The sequence below is a fragment of the Sorex araneus genome, chromosome 8, assembly GCF_027595985.1.
Source record: "Sorex araneus isolate mSorAra2 chromosome 8, mSorAra2.pri, whole genome shotgun sequence".
Lineage (NCBI taxonomy): Eukaryota > Metazoa > Chordata > Mammalia > Eulipotyphla > Soricidae > Sorex > Sorex araneus.
Genome location: NC_073309.1, coordinates 55757029 through 55780951, shown reverse-complemented (window position 1 = coordinate 55780951; position 23923 = coordinate 55757029). Strand labels below are relative to the sequence as shown.

At 53.3% G+C, this 23923-nt stretch overlaps 1 protein-coding gene across 1 annotated transcript; it reads left to right on the top strand.

Annotated features, from left to right (window-relative positions):
- Positions 1–719: 719 nt before the first annotated feature.
- On the top strand, positions 720–22538 carry LOC101537496 (receptor-type tyrosine-protein phosphatase H-like). Its single transcript, XM_055146486.1, has 16 exons — positions 720–759; positions 2107–2373; positions 4424–4690; positions 10459–10722; positions 10974–11240; positions 13543–13621; positions 13700–13718; positions 14775–14817; positions 17786–17865; positions 19170–19263; positions 19386–19462; positions 19536–19670; positions 19869–19991; positions 20276–20436; positions 22199–22334; positions 22410–22538. The coding sequence occupies exons 1-16, from the start codon at positions 720–722 to the stop codon at positions 22521–22523; spliced, it is 2166 nt and encodes a 721-aa protein (XP_055002461.1). The 3' UTR covers positions 22524–22538.
- The last annotated feature ends 1385 nt before the right edge of the window (positions 22539–23923 follow it).

The following is a 23923-nucleotide window of genomic DNA, read 5'->3' as shown; positions in this document are numbered from 1 at the left end:
CCAGAGACATGCCCCGCTCCTCACGTCCCTCGACCCACGAGGACACTGGCACCAAGATTCCGGAGACACCTGCAGCAGGAGAAGGGAGACGGCACAGTGGGGGTTCTGCACCCCTAGCAGACACAGTGCAGCCACAAGGACTTTGCAACACATTTGCTCGCCCAAACAAGGGTGGGGGGCATGTGGCCTCTCATGGTCATGTTGAGGGTCCTAAGACACCTGCCTGCCTGAGCATCTCTCACAGCAACATGGGAAGGGCCGTAACAGCCCACGGAGGAGGGATCGGGTACGGTGAGGCGAGGCTGTGTAGGGGGCTCTGAGTGAGATCTTGGCAGGGCACCAGCACTGACCTCACAGTCAAGAAAGGTCAGGGGTCAGAGAACAGTGCATCTACGTTGGGGGTGATGGCAGGGGCAGTGGGGGCTACAGTGAAGCTGCTGCTCCATGCGTGAGAGCTGCAGGGGCAGCACAGGACCCCAGGGGCTGCTTTGGGGTGCCGAGTCCTCTGTGCTCCAGTCGGGGTCTGTGCAGTCCCCAGCGGGGAGGCAGCCCCTGGATGGAGGCGCCTCTGCCTGGTGAGGAGCGGCCGGCACGGATCAGTGCATGGGCCGAGAGAGCACAGGGTAAGGATTCTGACCTGCAGGGGACGAGCCTGACATGCCTGGAACCTCACAAGGTCCCTGAACCCCACCAGGGCAGATCAGAGAGCACCACCAGGCATGGCCCCCAAGCCCAAATTAAAAAACGACATGGAATCAGGTCATGGGGCAAGGCGGGGCCCCTGGGTGGTCACTGGGGGTCAGGATCATCCATGGGGAGCTGGGGTGGGGCTGGGCCGCCACCTCCTCCTGCCCGGACCTGCCCTGGGGAAAGTCCAGCAGGTGAAGGCTGGGGCGAGACACTGGGCCCGGAGCAGTCTGGAGCCATGGGCAGCACTGGTGGGGGCCGCTGGGCCTGGAGGTGCCTGGTGCTGCTGCTGGTGAGTGTACCCCGCTGACTGGTGCGAGGCTGCAGGCCGGGATCCTGTGGGGGCCCAACCCTGATCTGAGGTCATGTTGGGATTCTGGCGCATGACAGAGGACACGGGAGCAATGCCCAGGGCTGGAGGCTGCTCTGGGGAGGGGGAATGTCAGGACACCACCCCCAGGATACCAGGTACCACTGGGGACACAGGATGTCTCAGAGCAGAGGGAAGACGGCCCAGCAAAGACGGGGATACATGCTAGCCTGCTCCCTCAGACAGGGAGCCCTGCCCTCCCCACCCTGCCTCCTCCTCAGACTGGGGTCCAGACCCCTTCTCTACCCTTTCACCCGAGGGTCCAGAGCCCTAACCCCCTCCTTCCTCAACCCAAGCCCTCCTGTTTAGACTCAATAGTTCATCCTTTAATAGCCTCCTCCCTCACTCCCAACCCCAAGGGTCTAAGCCTCTTTCCTGATCTGGGTCTGGGCCCCTAGCTTCTTCCCTCAGACCTGATGTTCTTTGTTGCTTCCTGCCTTGGTCCTCAAGTCTGTGTCAGGACATGAAACCTCTAACTTCATCTCTGGGCGTTTGATGAATGAAGCAGTCACTGGGTTCCTGGAGTCCCGCCTCATCCCACAGCACAACTGACACATGGACACACTCACACACATACACACTCTCACAACTCACACTCACACACACTATAGCAGGGCTCACCATACGCTCACTCTGTCACACATTCACACTGTCACATGCTCCCACGCACAAACACACCCTATCACAAGGCTCACGTATACACTCACGCTCACACTCTTGTAGACACACTCACTCTTACACTCTCACTGGAAGGGGATTGGGTAGGATCAGCCTCAGGAGGGGACCCCACAGTTGGGTGCATAGAGCACAGCGTGACAACAGGTCAGGGGCTGTGACTGTCCCTTCTATTCCCTCAGGGTCTGTGCATTCTGGACAGTGGCCAGAGCTGGTGAGTCTCTGAACAGGGCCACCTTGAGGTGCTACCATGTGCTGGGCTGAGAGAATGGAAGACTGATGGGGGCAGAGGACAGTGGAACTGAGAGGGGGAGGGGGAGGGACAGGGGCAGGATGGTCCGCTGCACTGATCCTGTCGTTTTCCCCAACTCCAGAACCCAAACCCATCAAGAACCTCGAGGCTGAGAACCAGACCAACAGCTCCATAACCCTGAGCTGGGAAGTCCCTGACGACCCAGACACTACGGGCTACATCTACCGGGTCAACTGGACCGAACCAGATGGCAAAGATGAGACCAAAAATTGCACAAACACCACATACAGGGTGGATGACCTGCAGCCCGCAACTCAGTACACTTTCTGGGTGTCGGCGGTGAAAAACACTCAGGAGAGCACAGCGGAGAACATCACTGCGTCCACAAGTGAGAGCCTGGCTGTGTGTGCGAGGGCAGAAGGTGACCGGTGCCAAGAGCAGCTGTCAGCACTCGGTCATGGCACTCAGGACCCAGCACAGTTCCTTGCTATGATGTGCCAAGTGTGCCTGCAGGATAGAGAGGGACAACGGGATGGTCAGGAGCCCTGCTGCCTGTCTCCCAGGCTGGGTGGATCTTCATTCACTGATGATTTCTATAAAACAGTATCATTTTGGTTATTTGTGGTTTGGGTGTGTTTTCTTGGCTCTTTGGTTCTCTCCCGGCATTGCTCAGAGCTACTCCCTCCTGTGCACTGAGGAATTCCTCCCGATGGTGCTCAGGAACCAAAGGGATGCTGGGGATCCAATCTGGGTTGGCCACATGCAAGGCAAACAGCTTTCTGCTGTACTATGGCTGGGTCCTGAGTATTTTTATATTGAGTCGCTCTAGTTCCTATTATTCTTGAAAACACAATTATTTTGCTTCTTTTGTTATGGAGCCACACCCAGTAGTGCTCAGGCTTAATCCTGCCCTTGAGCTCAGGAGTCACTTCTCAGACGGCTCTTGGGACAGTATGGGGCATGAGGCTTGACATGGGTCCCCCTGATAAAGCAGTGCCTGCAGTTCTGCTTTCTTTGGACCTTAACGTGTTTCCCAGCTGCAGAGCTGGGACTGCATCTCAGGGCTGAGGTGGTTTCTAGAGCAGGATCTTGGGGTGTGCCTCTCCCTGGCAGCCAGGCTAAGGGGTAAGGACAGTGGGACCCCACAGAGCAAACAGTAGTAGCAGGGCTGAGTGCGGAGTCAGGTGCAGGAGTCAGGTGCCTGAGTATGGTGAGCACTCGGTCACAATACTCAGGACCCAGAAAACCCTTGCTATGATGTGCCAAGTGGGCTGCAGGGTAGACAGGGACACCCGGTTAGGCAGTAGCCCTGCTGCCTGTCTCTAGGCTGGGCAGCTCTGTTTTCATTGATGGTTTTTTTTAAAGTGTTCTATTTGGTTAGTTTAGGATTAGTTTTGTTTTTTGGCTCTTTGGGCCACCCGGCATTGCTACTCCCGCCTGTGTACAGAGGAATTCCTCTTGATGGTGCTCAGAGAACAGAAGGGATGCTGGGGGTCCAATCTGGGTTGCCACATGCAAGGCATACAGCTCTCTGCTGTACTATGGCTGTGTGCTGAGTACTTTTCTATTGAGTTGCTCTAGTTCATATTATTCTTGAAAATACCATTATTTTGCTTCTTTTATTTTGGAAGCAAAATAATGGTATTTTCAAGAATAATAATTAAGCTCAGGCTTAATCCTGCCTCTGAGTTCAGGAGTCACCTCTCAGCGAGTCCTTGGACCAGTAGGGTATGGGGCTTGAACACGAGGTCACCCCATGCAATGCATCGCCTGTCGCTGTGAGATTAGACTGCAATCTCGAGGGCTGAGGTGCTTTCTAGAGCAGGATTTTGGGGTGTGCCTCTCCCCTGGCAGCCCTGTCTAAGAGGCCAGAGCAGTGGGACCCCACAGACCAAACTTACCAGGCTTGAGTGGGGGAGGCCAGGTGCCAGGGTCCCCGCGCCACTGTGGACACATACCATAACTCTCCTGTTACCAATGAGCTCAGCCTCAGCCCCTGCTCCACACCCCAACTCCATCCAGCTTGTTTCCACCAGGTAGCCACTTGACTTGAGGTATGAGAAAATGATAGTTTCGCTTCTCCTGATCAGATACAGATTCTGGGAGGCCTCAGCCCCCTCAGGCTCTCACAAGCCTTGGCTGTGCTGGGCACTCTGTCCATTTCTATCCACGAAGATTCAGTGGAAAGCTCGTGGGCGCTGGCTGGGTCCAGGGCCTCAGTAGTAGCCCCTTCACTTGGGACAGAGGGCAGATGCATCCTCGGGTTTATACTTAGGGTTTCTCTTAGTAGTGTTGCTACGAATGGGTGAACGGGGCCAAAACTTCTCCCAGAAAGAGCTGAATGCTGTGATAGCATTTAGTGGTGTGTTAGAGGCTAAATATGACCTGATTTAACCCTGATATTTCATGCTGACTTGGCCCTTCTTCATAATTCCTAGACCCCAGCCCTGCCAGGAACCTCACGGCTGGGAGCCAGAACACCAGCTCTGTCACTCTCAGCTGGGAAGAACCCGAGGGCCCGAAGAATGCAACCTACACCTACCGGGTCAACTGGATCCCAACGGATGGCACAAATGGGACCCAAAACTGCATGAAAACCCCGTTTATAGTAGAGGGCCTGCAGCCCGCGACTCAGTATAATTTCTGTGTGTTTGTGTTGAGCAACGATCATGAGAGCACAGCGGAGAACGCCACTGCATCCACAGGTGAGAGCCCGGCTGTGTGTGTGCGGGGAGGAAGGTGCCCAGAGCCCAAAGCAGCTGTGAGCACTCGGTCACTGCACTCAGGACCCAGAAAACCCTTGCTATGATGTGCCAAGTGGGCTGCAGGGTAGACAGGGATACCCAGTTGGGCAGGAGCCCTGCTGTCTGTCTTTAGGCTGGGCAGCTCTATGTTCATTGATGATTTTTTTTAAGTGTTTTATTTGGTTAGTTTTGGATTAGTTTTGTTTTTTGGCTCTTTGGGTCACCTGGCAATGCTCGGGGCTACTCCCGCCTGTGTACAGAGGAATTCCTCCCCATGGTGCTCAGGAAACCAGAAGGGATACCTGGGACCAAATCTGAGTTTGCCATGTGAAAGGCAAACACCTCTCCACTGTACCTGGCTGGGTCCTGAGTACTTTTATATTGAGTTGCTCTCGTTCGTATAGTTCTTGAAAACACCAGCATTTTGATTCTTTTGTTTTGGAGGCACACCCAGTAGTGCTCAGACTTAATCCTGCCTCTGAGCTCAGGGGCCACTTCCCAGAGGGCTCTGGGGCCAGTATGGGGTATGAGGCTTGAACACAGGTCACCTGCATTTGAAGCATCTCCTGCCTCTCTGCTCTCTTCAGCTCTTGTTTCCCAGCTGTAGAGCTTGGACTGCAATCTCATTGGCTGAGGTGTTTTCTAGAATAGGGTCTTGGGGTGTGCCTCTCTCTGACAGCCCTGACTAAGGGGCCAGAACAGTGGGACCCCCCGGAGCAAGCAACAGAACAGGGCTGAGTGTGGGAGGCTAAGTGCCTGGGCTCTAGCTACTGTGACATTGACTGTCGAACTCTTCTGTTTCCAATGAGCCCAGCCCGTGTGCTGATGCTCAGCCCCTACCCCCACCCCAACTCAGTCCAGCACAGTCCTCCCAGGTTACCTGTGGCCACTTTATTTATTTATTTATTTATTTGCTTTTTTTGGGGTCACACCTGGCGATGCACAGAGGTTACTCCTGGCTTTGCACTCAGGAATTACTCCTGGCGGTGCTCAGGGAACCATACGGGATGCTGGCAATCGAACCCGGGTCAGCCGCATGCAAGGCAAACGCCCTACCCGCTGTGCTATCACTCCAGCCCCACCTGTGGCCACTTTAATAGAGGTTCGGGAAAATGACTTATGCGAACGTTCAGTTAATTGGTTTGAGTTGCTGAGACAGTAATGTGAGAGAAATTGTTCACAGAGGATCACAAGACTCTCTCAGATCTTGTGACAAGAGCAGTCTTCTCAGCCTCCTTTCATTTGCTGGCTTATTATAATTGTGTCCAATGAAATTCAACAGCGAAGGAAGAATCAAAACAAAGAACTGGAGGGAAGGGAAACGTGGTCAGAAGAAAACATGCGAGAACTAGGTTCCATAGGTCAGGTACTCCTCACACCTGGGGTCTGTGATAAACAGGAGAGGATGTTTACAACTAAAGGTTAAGTAGGTCTGATATATGTGAGAAGAGGAAGCTGCTGCTTTGTGCTGTGGGGACTTGCTGGCCTCCCCGAGGGTCAGCTTTGCCTTTTTGGTAACAATTAGACTCTCAAGCTTACGTTCCCCCACTTAGTGCAATGTGGGGTCCTAGTTCTGCTTCCTACTTGCAGGGCAGCATCCAAGGACTCATCTTCATGATCTGATTGGTTACCAGTATCTCCCCCTTTTTTGTAAGATCAGACATAGAATGGCCAGCAACAAATAATACCCATCTCACAAATCTTCCCAAGAATACCTTAATGCTGTTTTGAGAAAACTCAAACCATCAGAAATAATCCTTAGCCAAATTTCTGGAGACCCCAGAGTAGAAAGGTGGAGCCTTAAATGTACATTACAGTTTTTTTCCTTTTTAATGTAATATCTTATGCGTTAACAAGTGATTTCTAACCTTTTTCCCACTGAAATTTTTTCTCGTATAGTAAAGGGTTTACACAAAATCAAGAAGTATTCCAGTTCACAGACACTTGTCAACGGAGACTAACTAGTCTCCAGCCAATTCAGCCTGCAGTTCATCAGTCCATTATGTTTCAAAGTTCTCATGCCATCAAAAAAGTACAATCAAAACAACATCTGCACATGTATGTTCATCGCAGCACTGTTTACAATAGCCAGAATCTGGAAAAAACCCGAATGCCCCAGAACGGATGACTGGTTGAGGAAACTTTGGTACATCTATACAATGGAATACTATGCAGCTGTTAGAAAAAAGGAGGTCAAGAATTTTGTAGTCAAGTGGATGGGCATGAAAAGTTTCATGCTGAGTGAAATGAGTCAGAAAGAGAGAGACAGACATAGAAAGATTGCACTCATCTATGGTATATAGAATAACAGAGTGGGAGACTAACACCCAAGAACTGTAGAAATAAGTACCAGGAGGTTGACTCCATGGCTTCGAGGCTGGCCTCACATTCCGGGGAAAGGTCAACTCAGAGAAGCGATCACCAACTACATTGTAGTCGAAGGCCATGTGGGGGAAGGGAGTTGCGGGCTGAATGAGGGCTAGAGACTGAGCACAGCGGCCACTCAACACCTTTATTGCAAACCACAACAGCTAATTAGAGAGAGAAAACAGAAGGGAATGCCTTGCCACAGTGGCAGGGTGGGGTGGGGGGGAGATGGGATTGGGGAGGGTGGGAGGGACACTGGGTTTACGGGTGGTGGAGAATGGGCACTGGTGAAGGGATGGGTTCCAAACTTTGTATGAGGGAAGTATAAGCACAAAAGTGTATAAATCTGTAACTGTACCCTCACGGTGATTCTCTAATTAAAAATAAATAAATTAAAAAAAAAAATAAAATAAAATACCTGCATCACAAAAAAAAAAAAAAAAGAAAGTTCTCATGCCATCTCTATATGAATTCCAGAGTCCAAGTTTTTTCTTTTTTCAAAGCCACAATCAGCAACTGTCTCAGTTGTCATCACTGTGATGACTCTTTGTTTCGGTGAGCAAACTCAGAAATCTCTTGGTCCATCGAGAGAGGTGGATGAGTAGCTGATGAAGCAGTCCCGTTATCAGACTCTCCTCCCATGGTTGAGGAAGAATCACCAGCATCCAGACACCTACTTGGGCCCTGTAAAAATAAAAGCTTCCTCCTTCTTAGACTTCATAGATGGTTTGATGAAGTACGCATGAAACACTACCCAACATTACTTAAGAAAGAGGCACACAAGCTAAGGATATGGTGGGGTAAATTTCTCATTAAAATGAAGCACATCCACAGTGCTGGTGCCGTTCTTACTTTGGTCGCCCTGCCAAGATACATTCCTTAGTAAAAGCCCAATAAATTAGGTTTTTGAGGAGAGGCACTTATCTGTACTGTCAGATGTGATGGCTAAAAAAAGATCTTTAGGAGTTTTCTCCAGTGTTAGTGTTATGTAATATCTCTTCAGCACGGAATGTCAGGGTTTTATGTTCCCCCATGTGGAGATTGTTGCTTGCCATGTTGCCAGAAGCATCTGCGTCGAGTAGGTCCAATGGCCGACCCGGAGCCTCTTTATCCCATCTTGCAGTTTTTCATTTGAGGTCTCTTTGTTGTGATTCATTGAGAAGCTTCAGTCTTTTGGTGGGACAGCAAAACCATACTTGTCTGTGGAAGTAAAAGCAAAACCTCACCCCCACCTTTCTGGCCTGGTATCGATTCCCAGAGAAAGGGTCCCTATAAAGGACTTTATGTCTCTGAATAGTTTTATCTGAATTGTTCCTGATTATATTGGAACTTGTTTCTTCTGAGCCATTTTGAACTTCCCAGTATTTTTCTGCAGCTGTTATCAGAGCAGTTCAAAAAATTTGAAGTAAACAGTGCTCTGAATAAATGATGTCTGGGAGAATCCGTATATACTCTCCTTTTTTGTTTAAGTAATATGTCTTTAAGTGATTGATTTGCCCATTCAATAATGGCTTGTCCTGTACTATATTATAACTATTTTGGAATAATGGCCAAATTAGCCAGGCCCATTTGTAAAGGGCCCATTGGTTCCATGTAGTCATTAACTTTTCTTAGATCAGTTAACATTCGCCATTTACCAGTCTTTTTTTTAGTAACAAATACAGGTGTATTCCAGGGACTAGAGCTAGAAACAATACGCCCCAAATCAAACTGCTCTGTAACCAATTCATACAAAGCTACAAGTTTGTCTTTTGTCAAGGGCCACTGTTCAACACAAACAGGCTGAACCTGTTTCCAGACTATTGGGAAAATTGTTTTTTGAACATCGGAATTTTTTGGAAATTCAACCAATACCCATTTGCTATGGTCCTAGTCAAATCAACAGAAGCATTAAGTTCCATAGAGATAGAATACAGAATGTACAGTTTAACATCATGTTTAAATAATTTTGTTCCGTGTTAAAAGCCTTGATTTTCAATTATCTAGGAGCACTGTAATAGGAGTCCAAATGTTAGATAATTCTGCAAATATCATTTTAAAAGTTCTTAAGAAGTTTGCTAGCGGCCAGAGCGATAGCACAGCGGGTAGGGCGTTTGCCTTTCACGCGGCCGACCCGGGTTCGATCCCCGGCATCCCATATGATCCTCCAAGCATTGCCAGGAGTAATTCCTGAGTGCAAAGCCAGGAGTAACCCCTGAGCATCGCTGGGTGTGACCCAAAAAGCAAAAAAAAAATGAAATTTGCTAATCATTGTCCATTGTCTTATTTATCATGACTAAGTTACGCTGTAGTACTCTTTCAAAAGCATTACATTACTCCTATATATTTTCAAAAATTTACTACAATGCTCAATTATTAAGAACTTTATGATATAGAATTCCAAACTGTAGAAAAACAGATAAAAGAGGGTTAAAATGCCCACAAGATTCATATATTTCATTCACCTTCCACATCCAATGGACCAGACCGTATGTCACAAATGAGAGCTGAGACATGACCCACATAACATACACGGCATTGGGCCTGCAGCCTGGGACTCTGTACATGGGGAGCATGACCTTGGCCTCTGTGGAGTGTTGGGTATGAACCCTCCATATTGACTATGAGGGGGAAGAGCAAAGGGTCCTTTGACACTGGTTGGGTGACAGATGCATCCCGGGCACTAGCGTGTCCTGCATCTGGGTCGGTTCCACGGTGTGGGGGTGCATGAGGTCACACCCCAATTTCTCCTGGTGGTGGAGGCATGTACGGGCTTGCTGGGTTCTTTGGAGTCACATGTCCCCAGTGTCCCCCTGTTCCCTGCTGACTGGTCCTTCTCCCCAATTCCCAGCCCACAACCCCATCAGGACACTGAGAGTACTGAGTCAGATCACTAGCACCATCACCCTGAGTCGGGATGTGCCTGAGGGGGATCTACTCATATGGGGTCCAATGGCGTGGATCTGGCACATTTGAGAGCCACACCACCAGCAACCGAACATACACAGCAGAGCGCCTTGTGCCTGGGAGGGGGGACCTGATGACACGGGCAGAGCCTGTCCCCTGGCAGCTCTGCTCCCAACCGTTCCCTCATGGTTTCCTGCTCAGCTGGGCTCAGGAGACTGGGCCGGTCCTCTCTCAGCTCTGACCCTTCCTGCCGCCAGAGCAGAGTCAGAAGGCCCCGGGTTCCAAGCCGGCTTCCATCCATGATTCGTCTCCTGCGGGCAGCTTGACCTGGGTTCCAGGGTAGGGGTCTGTGGGGCCCTCTGGATACACAGATCCAGCCCTCGTGGTGGGGTCACAGTAACAGAAAAGTTTTGGTGAGCAGACTCAGGTATTGGGGTCCCTGAGGTCCCGGACCCTTAGAACTCTCTCTTTCTCAGCTCCCAATGAGGTCATGAATCTCCGCAACGAAACACGAACCAACAACTCGATCACGCTGCACTGGGAGGCCCCCAGTGACCCCCACGCTCAGCTCTACAGGTACCGGGTCCAGTGGGCCAGTGGGGCACAGTACCAGCAGGAGCAAACAAATGGCACCTCCTATAGGGTAGAGGGCCTCGAACCCGGCACTCTGTACATTCTCGGCGTGAGGGCAGAGAGGAACAATGTCACCAGCGCCACACGGAGCCTCAGAGCATCCACAGGTGAGTGAGCGCCTCCTATGCCTGGGGGATTAGTGCTGCTGAGTCCCAAAGGGACCACTGGGCCCCAACCCCTGACCCCTGTGCTCAGGAGCACACTCCCCTCAGGGGAGCTGTAGTTTCTGACATGTCCCGGGGGGTCTGGGAGGGACAAGGTGGGGGCTGTCAGAATCTGCACCCCCCACCCGTGGTGAAGCAGGGGATGTGGAGCCTCTGTCACGGCCCCTCTGACTCTCCTAGTCTCCCCCACACAGCCCCAGACCCCGTCCGCATCTCCTCCTGCACCAGTGCCTCTGGGGGCCACGGGCTGGCCCTGACCTGTCTATGTCCCCGGGGCGGCTTTGAGACCTTCCTGCTGGAGGTTAACGGGCAGCGGATCTCCCTGGACAATTCCTCCTGCATGAGGGAAGTGGCCGTGTGGGGACTGCAGCCGGCTCGCTCCTACGTCGCCAGCGTCCAGACCTTCTGGGATGGGATGGTGGCTCCAGGGCCCTCTGTGACCTGTCACACCTCGAGTGTAGGTGAGCAGAGCCAGAGGGGCAGGAACTAGGGTGACATTCTGTGGGTTCCTCCAGGCCCCCGGGGGTGTCTCACAAACACTTTCAACCGACTTGACTGTTATTTCCTGCTTAAATTCCCCCGGTCTCCTTTGGGGTTGAGCCCTGGAGTGATCAGGGAGGACTCCCGCCTCTGCTCAAGTGTCTCTCCTGGTGTTTTGGGGGCTGTATGGGTGCTCAACCCCTGATCCCTGCCATGAGTGACACCTGGGCACAGAGCCAGGGGTAAGCCCCAAGACTACCACATGTGGCTGCAAACCAAAATCCAAAACTGAACACCCACCTTTTCCGAGGCAGCTCTCATACCACACAGTTCAGCCACTGAGTGTCCACGGCCTGGTGACATTAGTGTATTTGCGGAGCCGGGAAGGACACTGGTCGGATCTCGAACACCCTCCTTCTCACTCAATGAAGGACACGTCAGTGCTGATGTTCTAACCGCTGCCATGTTCCTGTCAGTCCCCCATGTGTCTCTCGCTCCGGCCTCCTGGGACATTTCCCCCACATGATGCTGCACCATGTGATGTGTGCAGCTTCTGTCCTGGGCCAGATGAAGCTTTACCCGGCTGGAGGATCTATATTTCATTGCGTTCATTACAAATATTGTTCCTTGCAGGGAACACCCCCATTTGCTCCTGTGGTGCAGGGAGAGGTGGGCAGTTCCCTTTCTCTCATGCACATGTGTGTGTGTGCATGTGCATTCATGTGTGTGTGCATTGTGTGCATGCATGGGTATGCATGCATTTCTGTTTGTGCATGTCTGTGCATATGAGCATGCATATGTGTGTGCATACATTCCTGAGTGCCTGTTTGTATAGACTCTCTGTGTGTGTGAGTGTGTGTGTGTATTTGCATGCCTGTGTCTCATTCCTCCTGCACGAATGCCCAGATGGAGTCATGAGATCTCAGGGAGGTTTCAGGGATACTTATTCTGACTCTCGGCCAGGGGTCTCTTTGGCAGTCTCAGAGAGCCAGGCAGGATTGACCAAGGTAAGCAGCTGTGTGTGAGACAACACACAGTTGTTAACCCCACGATGCTCACGATGCCTGCTCAGAACAGTCAATTTTGAGCCTCAAACAGGGTCGTGGGGCTCACTGCTTTCTAGGTTCTTCATCGGGGGTTTGGAGGGCACCCCGGCAATGTTCAAAGGCTCCTCCTTGCTAACCACTCAGACAGTCCTCGTGGTGGTGCTGGGGGACCATCTAGGGTGTCGGGATGGAAATCTGGGTGTGCCCCGAGCCAGACAAGTGCCCTCCCCTCTGTGCTCCCACTCTAGACCTCTAGGTCTCTGTCTGTTGGTTGATTTATTGGGCCGCCCAAGCAATGTTCAGGAGACCTGAGGGCCTTTCTGGGGTTACCCCATTGGGCCAGCAGTTCAGGGCAAAGGCGGGTGGATCGGTGCTGCTTGGTCCTTTGGTGTTGGGGTCTCTAAGGGACACCAGGCAGAGCTTGGGGATCATGGGGTGTGAGGAGTATAACTGGTTTGGACCCTTGAAGGCCACTTCTCTGTGTCCAGCCCTGCACCAGGGGCTCTGATGCGATGTGGTCTCTGCTCTGGGACTGACCATGGGCTGGTGGCTGGAAACTGACCCTCTGAGTCTCAGATTGGACTCATGTCTAGCACTGTCTCCTGGCTAGCTAAGTCTTGGATGGGCTGGGCCTCAGTGTGCAAAGAGAGGAATCCAGCCCCCCAAGAATCGTTTACATGGTCTTGGTAATGTCCAGATAATGACTCGAGGTTCCACGCAGTGATGGGGTGTCCTGGGCTTGAGTGGACAGAGCCTGGACACTGAGCATTTCAGAGAAGTGCTGGGGACCCCCATGGCCTCAGGCAACTCCAGCCTCAGGGATCCTGAGGAAGGAGTTTGGCCTGAAACAGAGGCCCCCTGGGAAAATGGAGCCACTGTGCGTGGGGCCAGGGTGGGCCATCCCGGCTCAGCAATGGGTACCATTGGGCTAGGCAGTCCCCTGGGGGCTGTCATTGGGTGTCGGTGTTGAGCCACACCTACCTGTCCTGTCACCCACCTGTCCTGGGAGAGGTAGCGGGTCCTCACGGACACACACTCTGGGCTGCTGGGGAACAGTCCCTCACTGGGGACCTGGGGAGCGGGTGACCGTGGCCTAGACTCCTAGAACCGAAGCCCGAGGACAGCGGGCAGAGGTGGGTCTCTATCCAGGTGTCCATTGCCCTGTGGCCCCTATGTGGGTCTGGGGTGCAGGTATCTGAGATGGACGCCCCTTCTGAAACCTCACGTCTCTTTCCAGGGGTGATCGCTGGATCCGTGATTGGGGTACTCCTGGCCATCACCCTGGTGGGTGTCCTGCTGTTCTTCCTGAAGCGCAGGTGAGACCTGGGGGCCCAGGGAGCATGGGGCACCCTGGCTCCAGCCTGACCCTGTTCTCTTCCTGACAACCTTCTCAGGAGGAGTGAGAAACAACCAGCGGCCGGGAACCAGGTGTCCAGGTGAGCAGACGGCTCCCCGGGCTACAGCCTCAGTGTGATCTTTTGGTGAACCCAGGGGACATGTGTCGGAGTGGTCCGATGTCCCTGAAATGGAGACAGCCCATTCCTCACACCCTGACCAGGTGACCTGGACTGGGCCCTCTCATCCGTCCAGTACCGTTATAGCCCCTTAGTGGGCTGCACTGCTCGGGTGGCCGAGAATGAGTCAGGAATCCTGTCTATAGGTGACAGGAGACTTGGCCCACAGGGCTGTGACATCTGAGTTCCTTCACCAACCATGGGAGTGGAAAGGGAGACAGTCCTGTGGGCTCAAGGATGTACCCCAGAAGGGAGAGCAGGAGCCTCATACACACCCAGGCTGAGGGTCCAGCCGGAACAAAGGCCCTGAGCAGGGCAATGAGTGTCTGAAGCCCATCAGCAACCCCAGAGCTGACTGGACGTGGGTTTTCAGGAGTGCCCAGACATGGTAAGCTCCATGGGGTAACGTAGGACTGACCTTGGGGGTTCTAGGAGAACTCTGGAGAGACCAGTGAATCCCTGTAGGCCATTCCAGAAAAAGAAAGTTCTGGAAGCATGCCAACAGGAATGGTCACCACGGATTAGAAATGGGATGAGATGCACAGGCTCTAGACATAGACAGTTTATTTCATTTATGTGTTTGTGGGCGCTGGAGCGATAGGACAGTGTGTTGGGTGTTTGCCTTGCAAGTGGCTGATCGGGATTTATCCACAGCATCCCATATGGTCCCCTGAGCACTGCCAGTAATTCCTCATCACCAGGTTGACCCAGGAAGCATGGGTACTTGTCTGATGCTGTCTGCTTGCCGCCTTCTCTGGAGTTTGTGTGTGGCCCTGTCTATGTGACAGTGTTTCACCTGTGTTTTTGCTTGTCATGGTGAGAGGTGGCCCTGGAGAGAGTCCCAAACAGGTGACAGAGGACATGGGAGAGGACACATGCCTGACGTTACCTGTGAGTGACCGGATCCCAGGGAAGTGCATCTGGGGTGGACGGAGGATGAGGGTCCCGCGAAGAGGGAGATGTGGGCACCAGTTTGCTGTGTTGGTGCCAACCAGGAGGTGGTGAGCAGAGAAAGGGGTTTCCAGTGGGGTCCTTCATGCTGAGTAGCCCTTGGAGTTTGGACCTGAGGTGGCCGTTGGACCCGGATATTAGTATGCAAATAGGATAAGGGGACGGTGACATGCAAGGGAGCAAAGTAAACTGGCCTCTAGGGGAAGTCTGAGGCAGGGCTGTTCCATCAGTTTTATTGTCCCTCTGCTACAATAAGACCAAAGGTCAGCAGAGGAGTCCCTGGGAGAGTTGATTCCTCACTGGGTTCCGGGAGAGGGCTCGGGCGAGCACCAGGTTCTAGGGACGCAGAGGCCGTGGGCGACACGGCCTGGTGGGAGGATCTCAGTCTCTGTGCCTGGTTGTCTGGAGCCTGTTCTGTGGGGGTGGGCAGTGGGTGCAGTCCTGGGAGCCCCTGGAGGAGGTGGCTCAGTGGGTTTTATTTGTTGCTCAGGGAGAACCTGGCCAGCACATCCCATGAGAGTCCAGATGGTGCTGACCCACTGTTAACAGATGGGGGAGGGAAGAACAGGAAGAGCCTGTGAGGCTTGGACTGGTTTGCTTGGCTGGGGGAGGGTGGTTGGGCCACAGCTGGTGATGCTCAGGGCTTACTCCCAGCTCTGCACCAGAAATTCCTCATGGCATTGCTCAGGGGAACATACAGGATGGATGCCAGGGATTGATCCCAGGCTTGCCATATGCAAGGCCAACACCCTGCTGTTCTACCTTTTCTCTGGCCCCCTTTTCAAAAATTATTTTGGGCCACACCAGTCAGTGCTCAAGGCTTACTCCTGTTTCTGTGCTCAGGAATCATTCCTTTTGAGGTTTAGGCATATGAGGTATCAAGGATCAAACTAGGCCAGCTGCATATAAGTTAAGTTTGCCCGACCAACTCCGGCCTCTGTATAGTTGTTTTTTTTTTTTTTTTAATTTTAAAAATTTTATTGAATCACCGTTAGATAGTTACAAGCTTTCATGTTTGGGTTACAATCTCACAATTATCAAACACCCATCCCTCCACCAGTGCACATTCCCCACCACCACCCTGTAGAGTTTTCAAAATTTAATTTATCTTGATTTGATTTTTCTTAGTTTTTGGCCACACTCAGCAGTGCCCAGGTTGACTCCTGACCTTGTGCTCAGGGAGGAGCTTGGGCTGCCTACGTGCACAGCATGTCTTAGTCCTCCAAGCAGTCACTTGAACCTTGGAGGGGTTTTGTTGGTTTGTTCTATGGCCACACTGGTGGTGTTCAGCATTTTCCCTGGCCTGTGCTCAGGGGTCACTCCTGGCAGGCTCTGGAGACCCTGTGCAGTGCTCAGGATCAAACTGGGGTCAGTCACAGACAACGCAATTGCCTTGCACTTGTACCATTATATGGTTGACACAAACTACCTAAAAAAATTTCTTGTAACACTATAATCAAATTGTTCATAATAGAGTTGTTTCAGCCTTAAGTGTCCCAATCCCACTACCAGAGTGCCCTTCCCTCCACTGGTGTCTTCTGTTTCAAACCCAGCACTCCAGCCTGGCCCCTTTCAGGCACAAACAAATTTACTTCATATTGTTACAACACAAAATTAAATGGCATAATCGAGCCTTAGATGAATAACAGGCAGTTTGTGATCTTGTTGCACTCACAGTGATGTTACTGAAGTCATTGTCTGAGACTCTCCTGGGCTGGTTGGTGCCAGTTGAGCCTTCTGGGTCATTGTTTAGGATCAGCCAGCTGGGTGGGCTTCTGTGCAAATTCCCCATCAGATTTCTTGTGATCCTGCTGGCTCACAGGACTATGACATTTGGAGGTGTCGCCAAGCTGCTTACGCAGCCACGCAGCCCAGGAGTTGCAGATCTGGAACAGTTTGATGTCTTGGCAGTGTGAGGAGGTTCAGTTGTGAGTTGGGCTATTCTATGTGAGAGGGTGTCAGTGTGGCCGCAGGCTGCTGATTCAGCAGGATGGAACGTCACCCCCATTCCAAGAGGACCCCAGAGTTCTCAGCCAGATAGGTCTACTGGGAAGGTTCAGTGCCATCACGTTCTTTTGGAAATCAGTTGTGGAGCTGGGCCAATTGTCTGTCCGGAGGATATCAGGTGTGCACGGGGTGGGGTGGTGGGGTTAAGGGATGGAGCTGATGGGTTTTCCAGTGGTGATGGTGTGGAGTGTGGTATGGGCCAAATAATTATTTCTTTTTCTTTTTTTTAAATTTTTTTTACCAAAGCATTTTTTTCAACCCATAAGTTCCACTTTGGGGTCTCTCCCCAAGGATTTGAGCTTAGATCTCAACTAAGGCACCTTCTACAACTGCATATTTATGGCAATATTATGGACAGTAGCCAAGAAGGGAAAAAAGATGAATGGAAACAGATGATGAACACACAGAGACACACACACGCAGACACACAGACACACACAGAGATACAGACAGCCACACACACAGACAAACAATGCACACACAGAGACACACGGACACACACACAGACTCACAGATGGGCACACAGACACAGGCAAACACACGCATAGGCACATGCACACACATATGCGCAGGTGCACACAGACAACACTTTCACACGGACACACTCGCATAGACACTCATAGACACATGCAAACACACACACACATACAAAGATACACAGGTGCACACATACAGACACCAGGCTCCCCCCCCTCCCCACACACATTAACTAACAAGGGAGGCTTTCTGTCTTTTCCAACCACAGACCTTCAGGGTCTGGCACTAAGTGGAACCTGGGACACAGAATTCTGCACAACCTCACCTATGCAGATATGCAGAAGATGAGCGAAACTATATAGCCACAGAGCAGATCCATGGGAGCCAGGGATGGGCAGGCACAGGGGAGTTGGGGGTGCAGGATCAGGAGGCTCAGGTTTCCACTTATGAGGCCTTGATAGGAAACTGAGAGTGAGAGCCACCCCTCGGTCCCAAGATTGGGCTCTGTCTCCCTCTGCAGCTTCCACAAAGACATCCGTGCTGCAGACTTTGCTGAGCATGTGAGGAGAAAGGAGAAGGACAGCAACTGGGGCTTCGCAGAGGATTACCAGGTGGGTCCATGGGCAGAGGGAGACACAGGCGCCTGCACCCTCCAGTGCGGAAGTGGGGAGCAGCCACGAGTCATACTGGGGGGCAGAAACCCGCAGGCACGAAGCTGTCTCCTCCTGTGTCTATTTCTATTCTTTTACCCACACTGAGCCCTTGTCATTGCAGTGACTGGGGTCACACGCTTGGCAGGTGCTCCTCTAGGTTTGCCCTCCTGTCCTTGGACACTCATGCCCTCCTCGCCAGAGGGACAAGGCCCACCATGGCACCCAAACACTCTTAGTTGAGGTGAATGTGGGGTCACACTTCTGTGGGCTCACACTCTGACTGTGGGATGTCTGGACGGCCGAGAGAGGCTGTGGGCACAGGCTGGACATCGGGGATGGGACTCTCAGCTGTCGCTTGCAGGGCAGGTGCTTGAAGTTTCCGAGATATTCCTCCAGGTCCTGTGACAATAGTTTTGGGGACAGGGCACCCAGGCGGTGCTCAGGGCTGACTCCTGGCTCTGTGCTCAGAGATCACTCCTGGTGGGACTCGCTTGGGGGGTCTTTTGCAGTGCTGGGACTGAGCCTGCCAGAGTGCAGCCGAGCACCCTCTATGCTATGCTACCTCTCTGGCCCTGGCAATGCATTTGCAAATGTTTTTCTCTTTTTTGGGGTGTTGGTTGTGCTTTGGGGAGCCATATCTATCTGACCTAGGGCTTCCACCTGGCCCTGTGCTGAGGGATCACTGCGGGGGGCTTGAAGGACTCTATGTGGTGCCAGGGTTGAACCAGCTTGTGCAAGGTGAGCGGCCTCCCACCGCTGCTGTCTCTCTGGCCTGTGATGATCTTCTGGATCCCTCAAGGTCTTGAGTGGTGCCTGGGCCTGGGTCTGTCCTACACAACAGTTAACCTCACTGCATGGCTTGTTCTTCCCTGACACCTGTCACTGTCGTCCTCTCCATTCTACCATCTCCAACTTCTCCCTATACCCCAGGACAGTGGCATATACCATGGGTATCATTGAATTGGGGGCAAATGTGGCAGTGAAGGGGCTGGAAATTTGGCTCCATGCGCTGCTCACAAGCTTCGCCTGCAGAAGACCCAGGTTAGGTCCCCAGTACAAGGTCCCCTGAGCACTGCTGGGAACAATGCCCAAGCACAGAGCTTGGAGGAGCCCCTGAGCACTGCTGGTGTGGCCCTAACAGAGAAAACCAACCAACCCCACCAAGAGACAGTGGCATTAAAGGAGGCCAAGGGCGCCATTTGTGTCTGGGGGAGGTGGTTGCACTTGGTGGGGCTCGACCCTCCTTGTCTGCCTGCCCCCAGCTCTTGGAGCAGGAGGACCAGCCCCAGCCGCTTCAGACGGTGGCCTTGGCTCCCGAAAACCAGAGCAAGAACCGATACAGAAACGTGCTGCCTTGTGAGTGCTGCTCCTCGTGGCGGTGTCCCGGCCCCAACGCATCAGCCCTGCTATGGGGATGGGGCCCGCTCCTGGGGGCTCCTCGGCTCATCTCTGTCCTCCAAATGCTGCCTTTTCCCCAGATGACTGTGCTCGCGTACCCCTGAAGCCGCTCCCTGGGGAACCAGGCTCTGACTACATCAATGCCAGCTTCATACCTGTAAGGCTGGGGGTTTGGATGTAGCCTGGGCAGGAGGGGGCCCTGACCTGTCCATCGACCCCTCACCCTGCAGGGTCTCTGGGAAGCCCAGGAGTTCATCGCCACGCAGGGCCCCCTGCCCCACACCGTGGGGGATTTCTGGCGTCTGGTTTGGGAGCAGCAGAGCCACACCGTGGTCATGCTGACCAACTGCATGGAGTCGGGCCGGGTGAGTGGACTGACCCTTGGCCTCTGAAGCCTCACGGAGCTTGTCCACTGGACACAGCTGGGGCCATCTGAGTCAATGATCTTGCGAAGGAGGCACTGCCTAGCTGCATGTGGGTCCTGTGATACTCGACCCTGGAATGCTGGGGCCCAGGAGAGAATGGAATCTGGGAGGCCTCTATTTTCTGGCCTCATCCCCCAGGTGAAGTGTGAGCATTACTGGCCATTGGACGCCCAGCCCTGTACCCATGGGCACCTCCAAGTGACGCTGGAGCACGAGGATGTGAAGGAGAACTGGACCATCAGGACTCTGAAGCTGCGCCATGTAAGCCCCGCCCCTAGTCCGCCCAACACCCCGCCTCAGCCCACCCTTAGTCCCGCCCACGGCTCTGCCCACAAATTATTCCGTAAGCCCCTCTCTCCAGACCTCCCCTAGCTGAGCTTCTCTAGCCCCGCTCACCTGAGCCTTGACCCAAGCCTCCTGGATTGGCTCCCAGAACGCCCCCTCCGAGTACCTCCCTCTGTCCCTGAGGCTGGAATCCCCAGGACCCTTCCCCAGCCAGCGGCCAGCCCCTCCCTGGCTCCCCACCTCAAGGACTTTCCTGGTAGATGCCGGAGCAGAAGACGCTGCAGGTGCAGCAGTTTCATTACATGACGTGGCCGGACCACGGCGTGCCCCACTGCCCGGACCCCTTCCTGACCTTCAGGAAGCTCTTCCGCGAGAGGCTGGAACGTTGCTCTCTGGGTGGCCTGCCCGTCGTGCACTGCAGGTGAGGGAGGCCGGCCGGGCGCGGGCCGGGATGGAGGAGGGAAGGAGAGCATGTGGGGCCAGGCGCGGGCTAGCAGGCGCGTCCATGTGCTAAATGACCACGAAGCGCTGCCGCTTGGTGCGGGTGTCGCTGGGCAGGGCTGTCCACGTGTGCGGCCGTCATCCCAGACCTCCGAACTGAGTCACGGAACGCACATCACATTCTGAAACTGGGCCTTTGGCTCCCAGGAGAGTTGGGGTGCTGGGGCACCTAAGGGCAGTGCCAGAGGGGACAGTCCCAGCTAACCTCTGCCTGAACCTCACACCCAGCTCCTGTACCCAGGGTTGAGTGAGACCCAGGTGGGAATATAATCTGTGAGTTCAGTCCGTTCCTGCTTGATGCCCAAGGGTCCTCATTTGAGCCCCTCACACGGCCTCCCAACCCATCCTGACTGCAGCATCTGGGCATAGGACCTTCCTGCCACCTCCTGCAGAAGTTACACCATGGCTTGGCCAGAAAGAAAAGCAGACCCTGGTTCAGGCCTCCTGTGTGTAACCTCAGTGATCCAGACCCGAAGGTCACCTGGTGGCTGTCTCCGTTACCAGCAGACTCCCAGCTAGGTCAGCCCAGTGTCAGAATAGCCAGAGGGGCTGGGGACTGAGAGTGACACAGGCACCAGGGCCCTGTGTGGGGAGGACAGTGTCTCAAATGGGTGGTTGCCTTGTTTCATTGTTTGTCCATGTGCTAAATGTTCTCTTTGGAACAGGGCACACGGCCAACCCGGGTTCAATCCCCGGCATCCCATATGGTCCCCCAAACACCGCCAGGAGTAATTCCTGAGTGCAAAGCCTGGAGTAACCCCTGAGCATCGCTGGGTGTGACCCAAAAAGAAAAAAAAAAAAAGAACCAGCTCAGGGCTGGAGTGACATTGCAGCAGGTGGGGCATTTGCCTTGCCTGGAGCTGACTGGGTTCAATTCTCAGCACCCTGTATGGTCCCCCCGAGCACCACCATGAGTAATGCCTGAGTGCAGAGCCAGGAATGAGCTCTGAGTACCACCTGTATGGCCCCCAAACAAACACAGTCAAAGTGAAGTTACCTCTTGGGAATGGCTCTTTTGGTTTTGTTTTTTGGGTGCACCCAGCTGTGCACAGGGCTGACCCCTGGTTCTGGACTCAGGGATAACGCCTGGCCGGTCTCGAGAGGCCATATGGGGTGCTGAATGGGGATGAAGTCCAGGTGAGTCGTGTGCAGGGCTGGCACCGTCCCCGCTGTGTGATGGCTCCTGTGTGGGTTGCTACTCAGCCACTCAAGCATTGTGCAGGGCCAGGACCTCGACCCACTCAGGCCCTCTGCTGCCTCTGAATACGGAGGAACACTGAGTGGTACTCCACAGTCCCTTCACTCTAGCAGTCCCAGTTGCTTCACTAAAGCTGAGGTTTCCTCGACCAGAGCTTGCTTGCCTTGCACACGGCTGACCTGGGTCAATCACTGGCTCCACATAAAGTCCCTTGAGCCTTCCAGGAGTGATCCCAGATCACAGAGTCGGGAGTCGCTGCTGAGCACTGCACAATGTGGGCTCCTCACTGAAAAACCTGAAAGTTGACATCACTAAGAATAACGAGGGTCCACAGATGAACTGGCCACTCACTGCGCAGCGTGTGCCAGTTTGGTGAAGATCCTGTTTCCAGGAAGCCTGGAGTAAATGCCCAGCAACCTGGTCCCTAGGTGAGGACCCCACCCCATCCTCAGGATCCCTGATTGATCCCTTCCTGTCCCCCCAGTGATGGCGTGGGCCGCACGGGCACCTTCATTGCTCTGGATGTCCTGCTGCGGCAGCTGGAGTGTGAGGGTTGCGTGGGGCCCTTCCAGTATGTGAAGAAGATGAGGGGAAGCCGGCCGCTGATGGTGCAGACTGAGGTGAGAGGGCGCAGGTGGGCTGGGTGGGGCTGGGTCCCTCCACACACTCACCTCTGTCCACCCTGCACCCCGCAGGCCCAGTACATGTTCCTGCACCAGTGCATCCTGCGCTTTCTCGAACAGTCTTCGCCCATCGAGGACGAGGGCTTGTACGAGGATATGATGTATGAAAACGTGGGTGCCCTGTAGCCCATGGAGATGGAGCCTGACGCCCCGCTAGCTACATGCAGACTCTGCTTCCTTCTTTCTCCCAGATTTAGGGCCCATGGCACCAGGGCCGCATTCTGAGGCTCTGCAGGGAGCTCTGTGGAGTCTGGGTGTGTGGGCTGTCCCCAGGACCCACCTAAGCCTGGATCTGGGGTCCCTGAAGGGTCCCAGACAATCACAACACTTTCTATTTTTTGTTGGAGGGTCTGGGGGTGAGGGTGGGAGTGCCTAGCCTCATGGTCTCAGGAATGACCTGCAGTCTGAGGAAGCAGGAATGGGGGTACACAAATCTGGCTGATTGAGAAGCAGGGGCAGGCCGGATGAACCCTCCATATACTTAAGAATCTAAAGCACTTTTTGAGGTTTTGGGGCTTCTCTGCACCCGTAGTCTGTACATATATTGCCCTTCTATCCAGTAATTTATTAAATCACCCTTCTTCCAGACACGCTTGTGCCAGTGGGTTTCTGGACCTGGAAATAGTATTGGGATGGAGGCAAATGTCTCAGGGAGAAAAGTAGAGGAATCCACATTTTTGCTTCTAAAAAATGCCTGTTTGCATCGCCAAGTCCTAGGGATGTGGCCTCTTGTATCCTGGTCTAGATCCAGGGAGTGTCAGACTCAGCGTGGGTTAAGAAGGGGTGATATCTGTCTCTAGGATGCTGGGGAGTCTATTAGGGCCAGGATAGCTGCATGTTCGGGTGTCTGGAGAGGTGTTTCTATCTGAGGACTGTGTGTGCTGCTGTCCCTGACTGTGGGAGAAGGGTGAATGTCAGATGGTTGGAGCAGGCGGCAGGTAATCCTGGGAAGAGGCCAGAGCAGCAGGACAGCGAGTAGGGTGCTTGCCTTGCACGCAGCTGGCCCAGGTCCCACCCCGGGCACTCACATGGTCCCCTAAGCCCTCCAGGACTAGTCCTGAATGCAGAACCAGGAGTTACCCCTGAGCACTGCCAAGTGAGACCCCAGAACAAAAAGAGAAAAAAAAGGAAATACTGGGGAACCAGGATAAATATCTATGGGTGCCTTGGTGATTTGACGGAAGACAGGATGCAGGGGGGATCAGAACTTTCACTGACTGGGAACTAAACTCGCACGAGCGTTTGCATATACATAGCACACATGCATGTACACGCACATACACGCAGGTCTATATACATGTGCCCCCGATGTCTCGTTTCCCATCCCAGGCTCCCAACCAGAATCTCACAGCCTGCCTCTGTGACCCGTGGGCACCACCGACCCTGTCAGTGGCCCACCCTAGAGGAGATATGGAGAGAGACAGCCCCGACTCATTATTTGGGGGGGCCTGCTCAAGGACAGATAAAAAACCATGACAGATGGCTGTTTCAGCTGCTCCCGGGGCCCTTATAAAGCTAAAGAAGTG

What these genes read in the sequence shown, in the direction of transcription:
- LOC101537496 (XM_055146486.1), top strand. Translation starts at nt 720, where the DNA reads ATGGCCCCCAAGCCCAAATTAAAAAACGACATGGAATCAG. An exon ending in GAGCCTCAGAGCATCCACAG is followed by an intron (nt 10,723 to 10,973) that starts GTGAGTGAGCGC and finishes TCCCCCACACAG; the next exon opens with CCCCAGACCCCGTCCGCATC. An exon ending in ACTGCATGGAGTCGGGCCGG is followed by an intron (nt 19,671 to 19,868) that starts GTGAGTGGACTG and finishes CTCATCCCCCAG; the next exon opens with GTGAAGTGTGAGCATTACTG.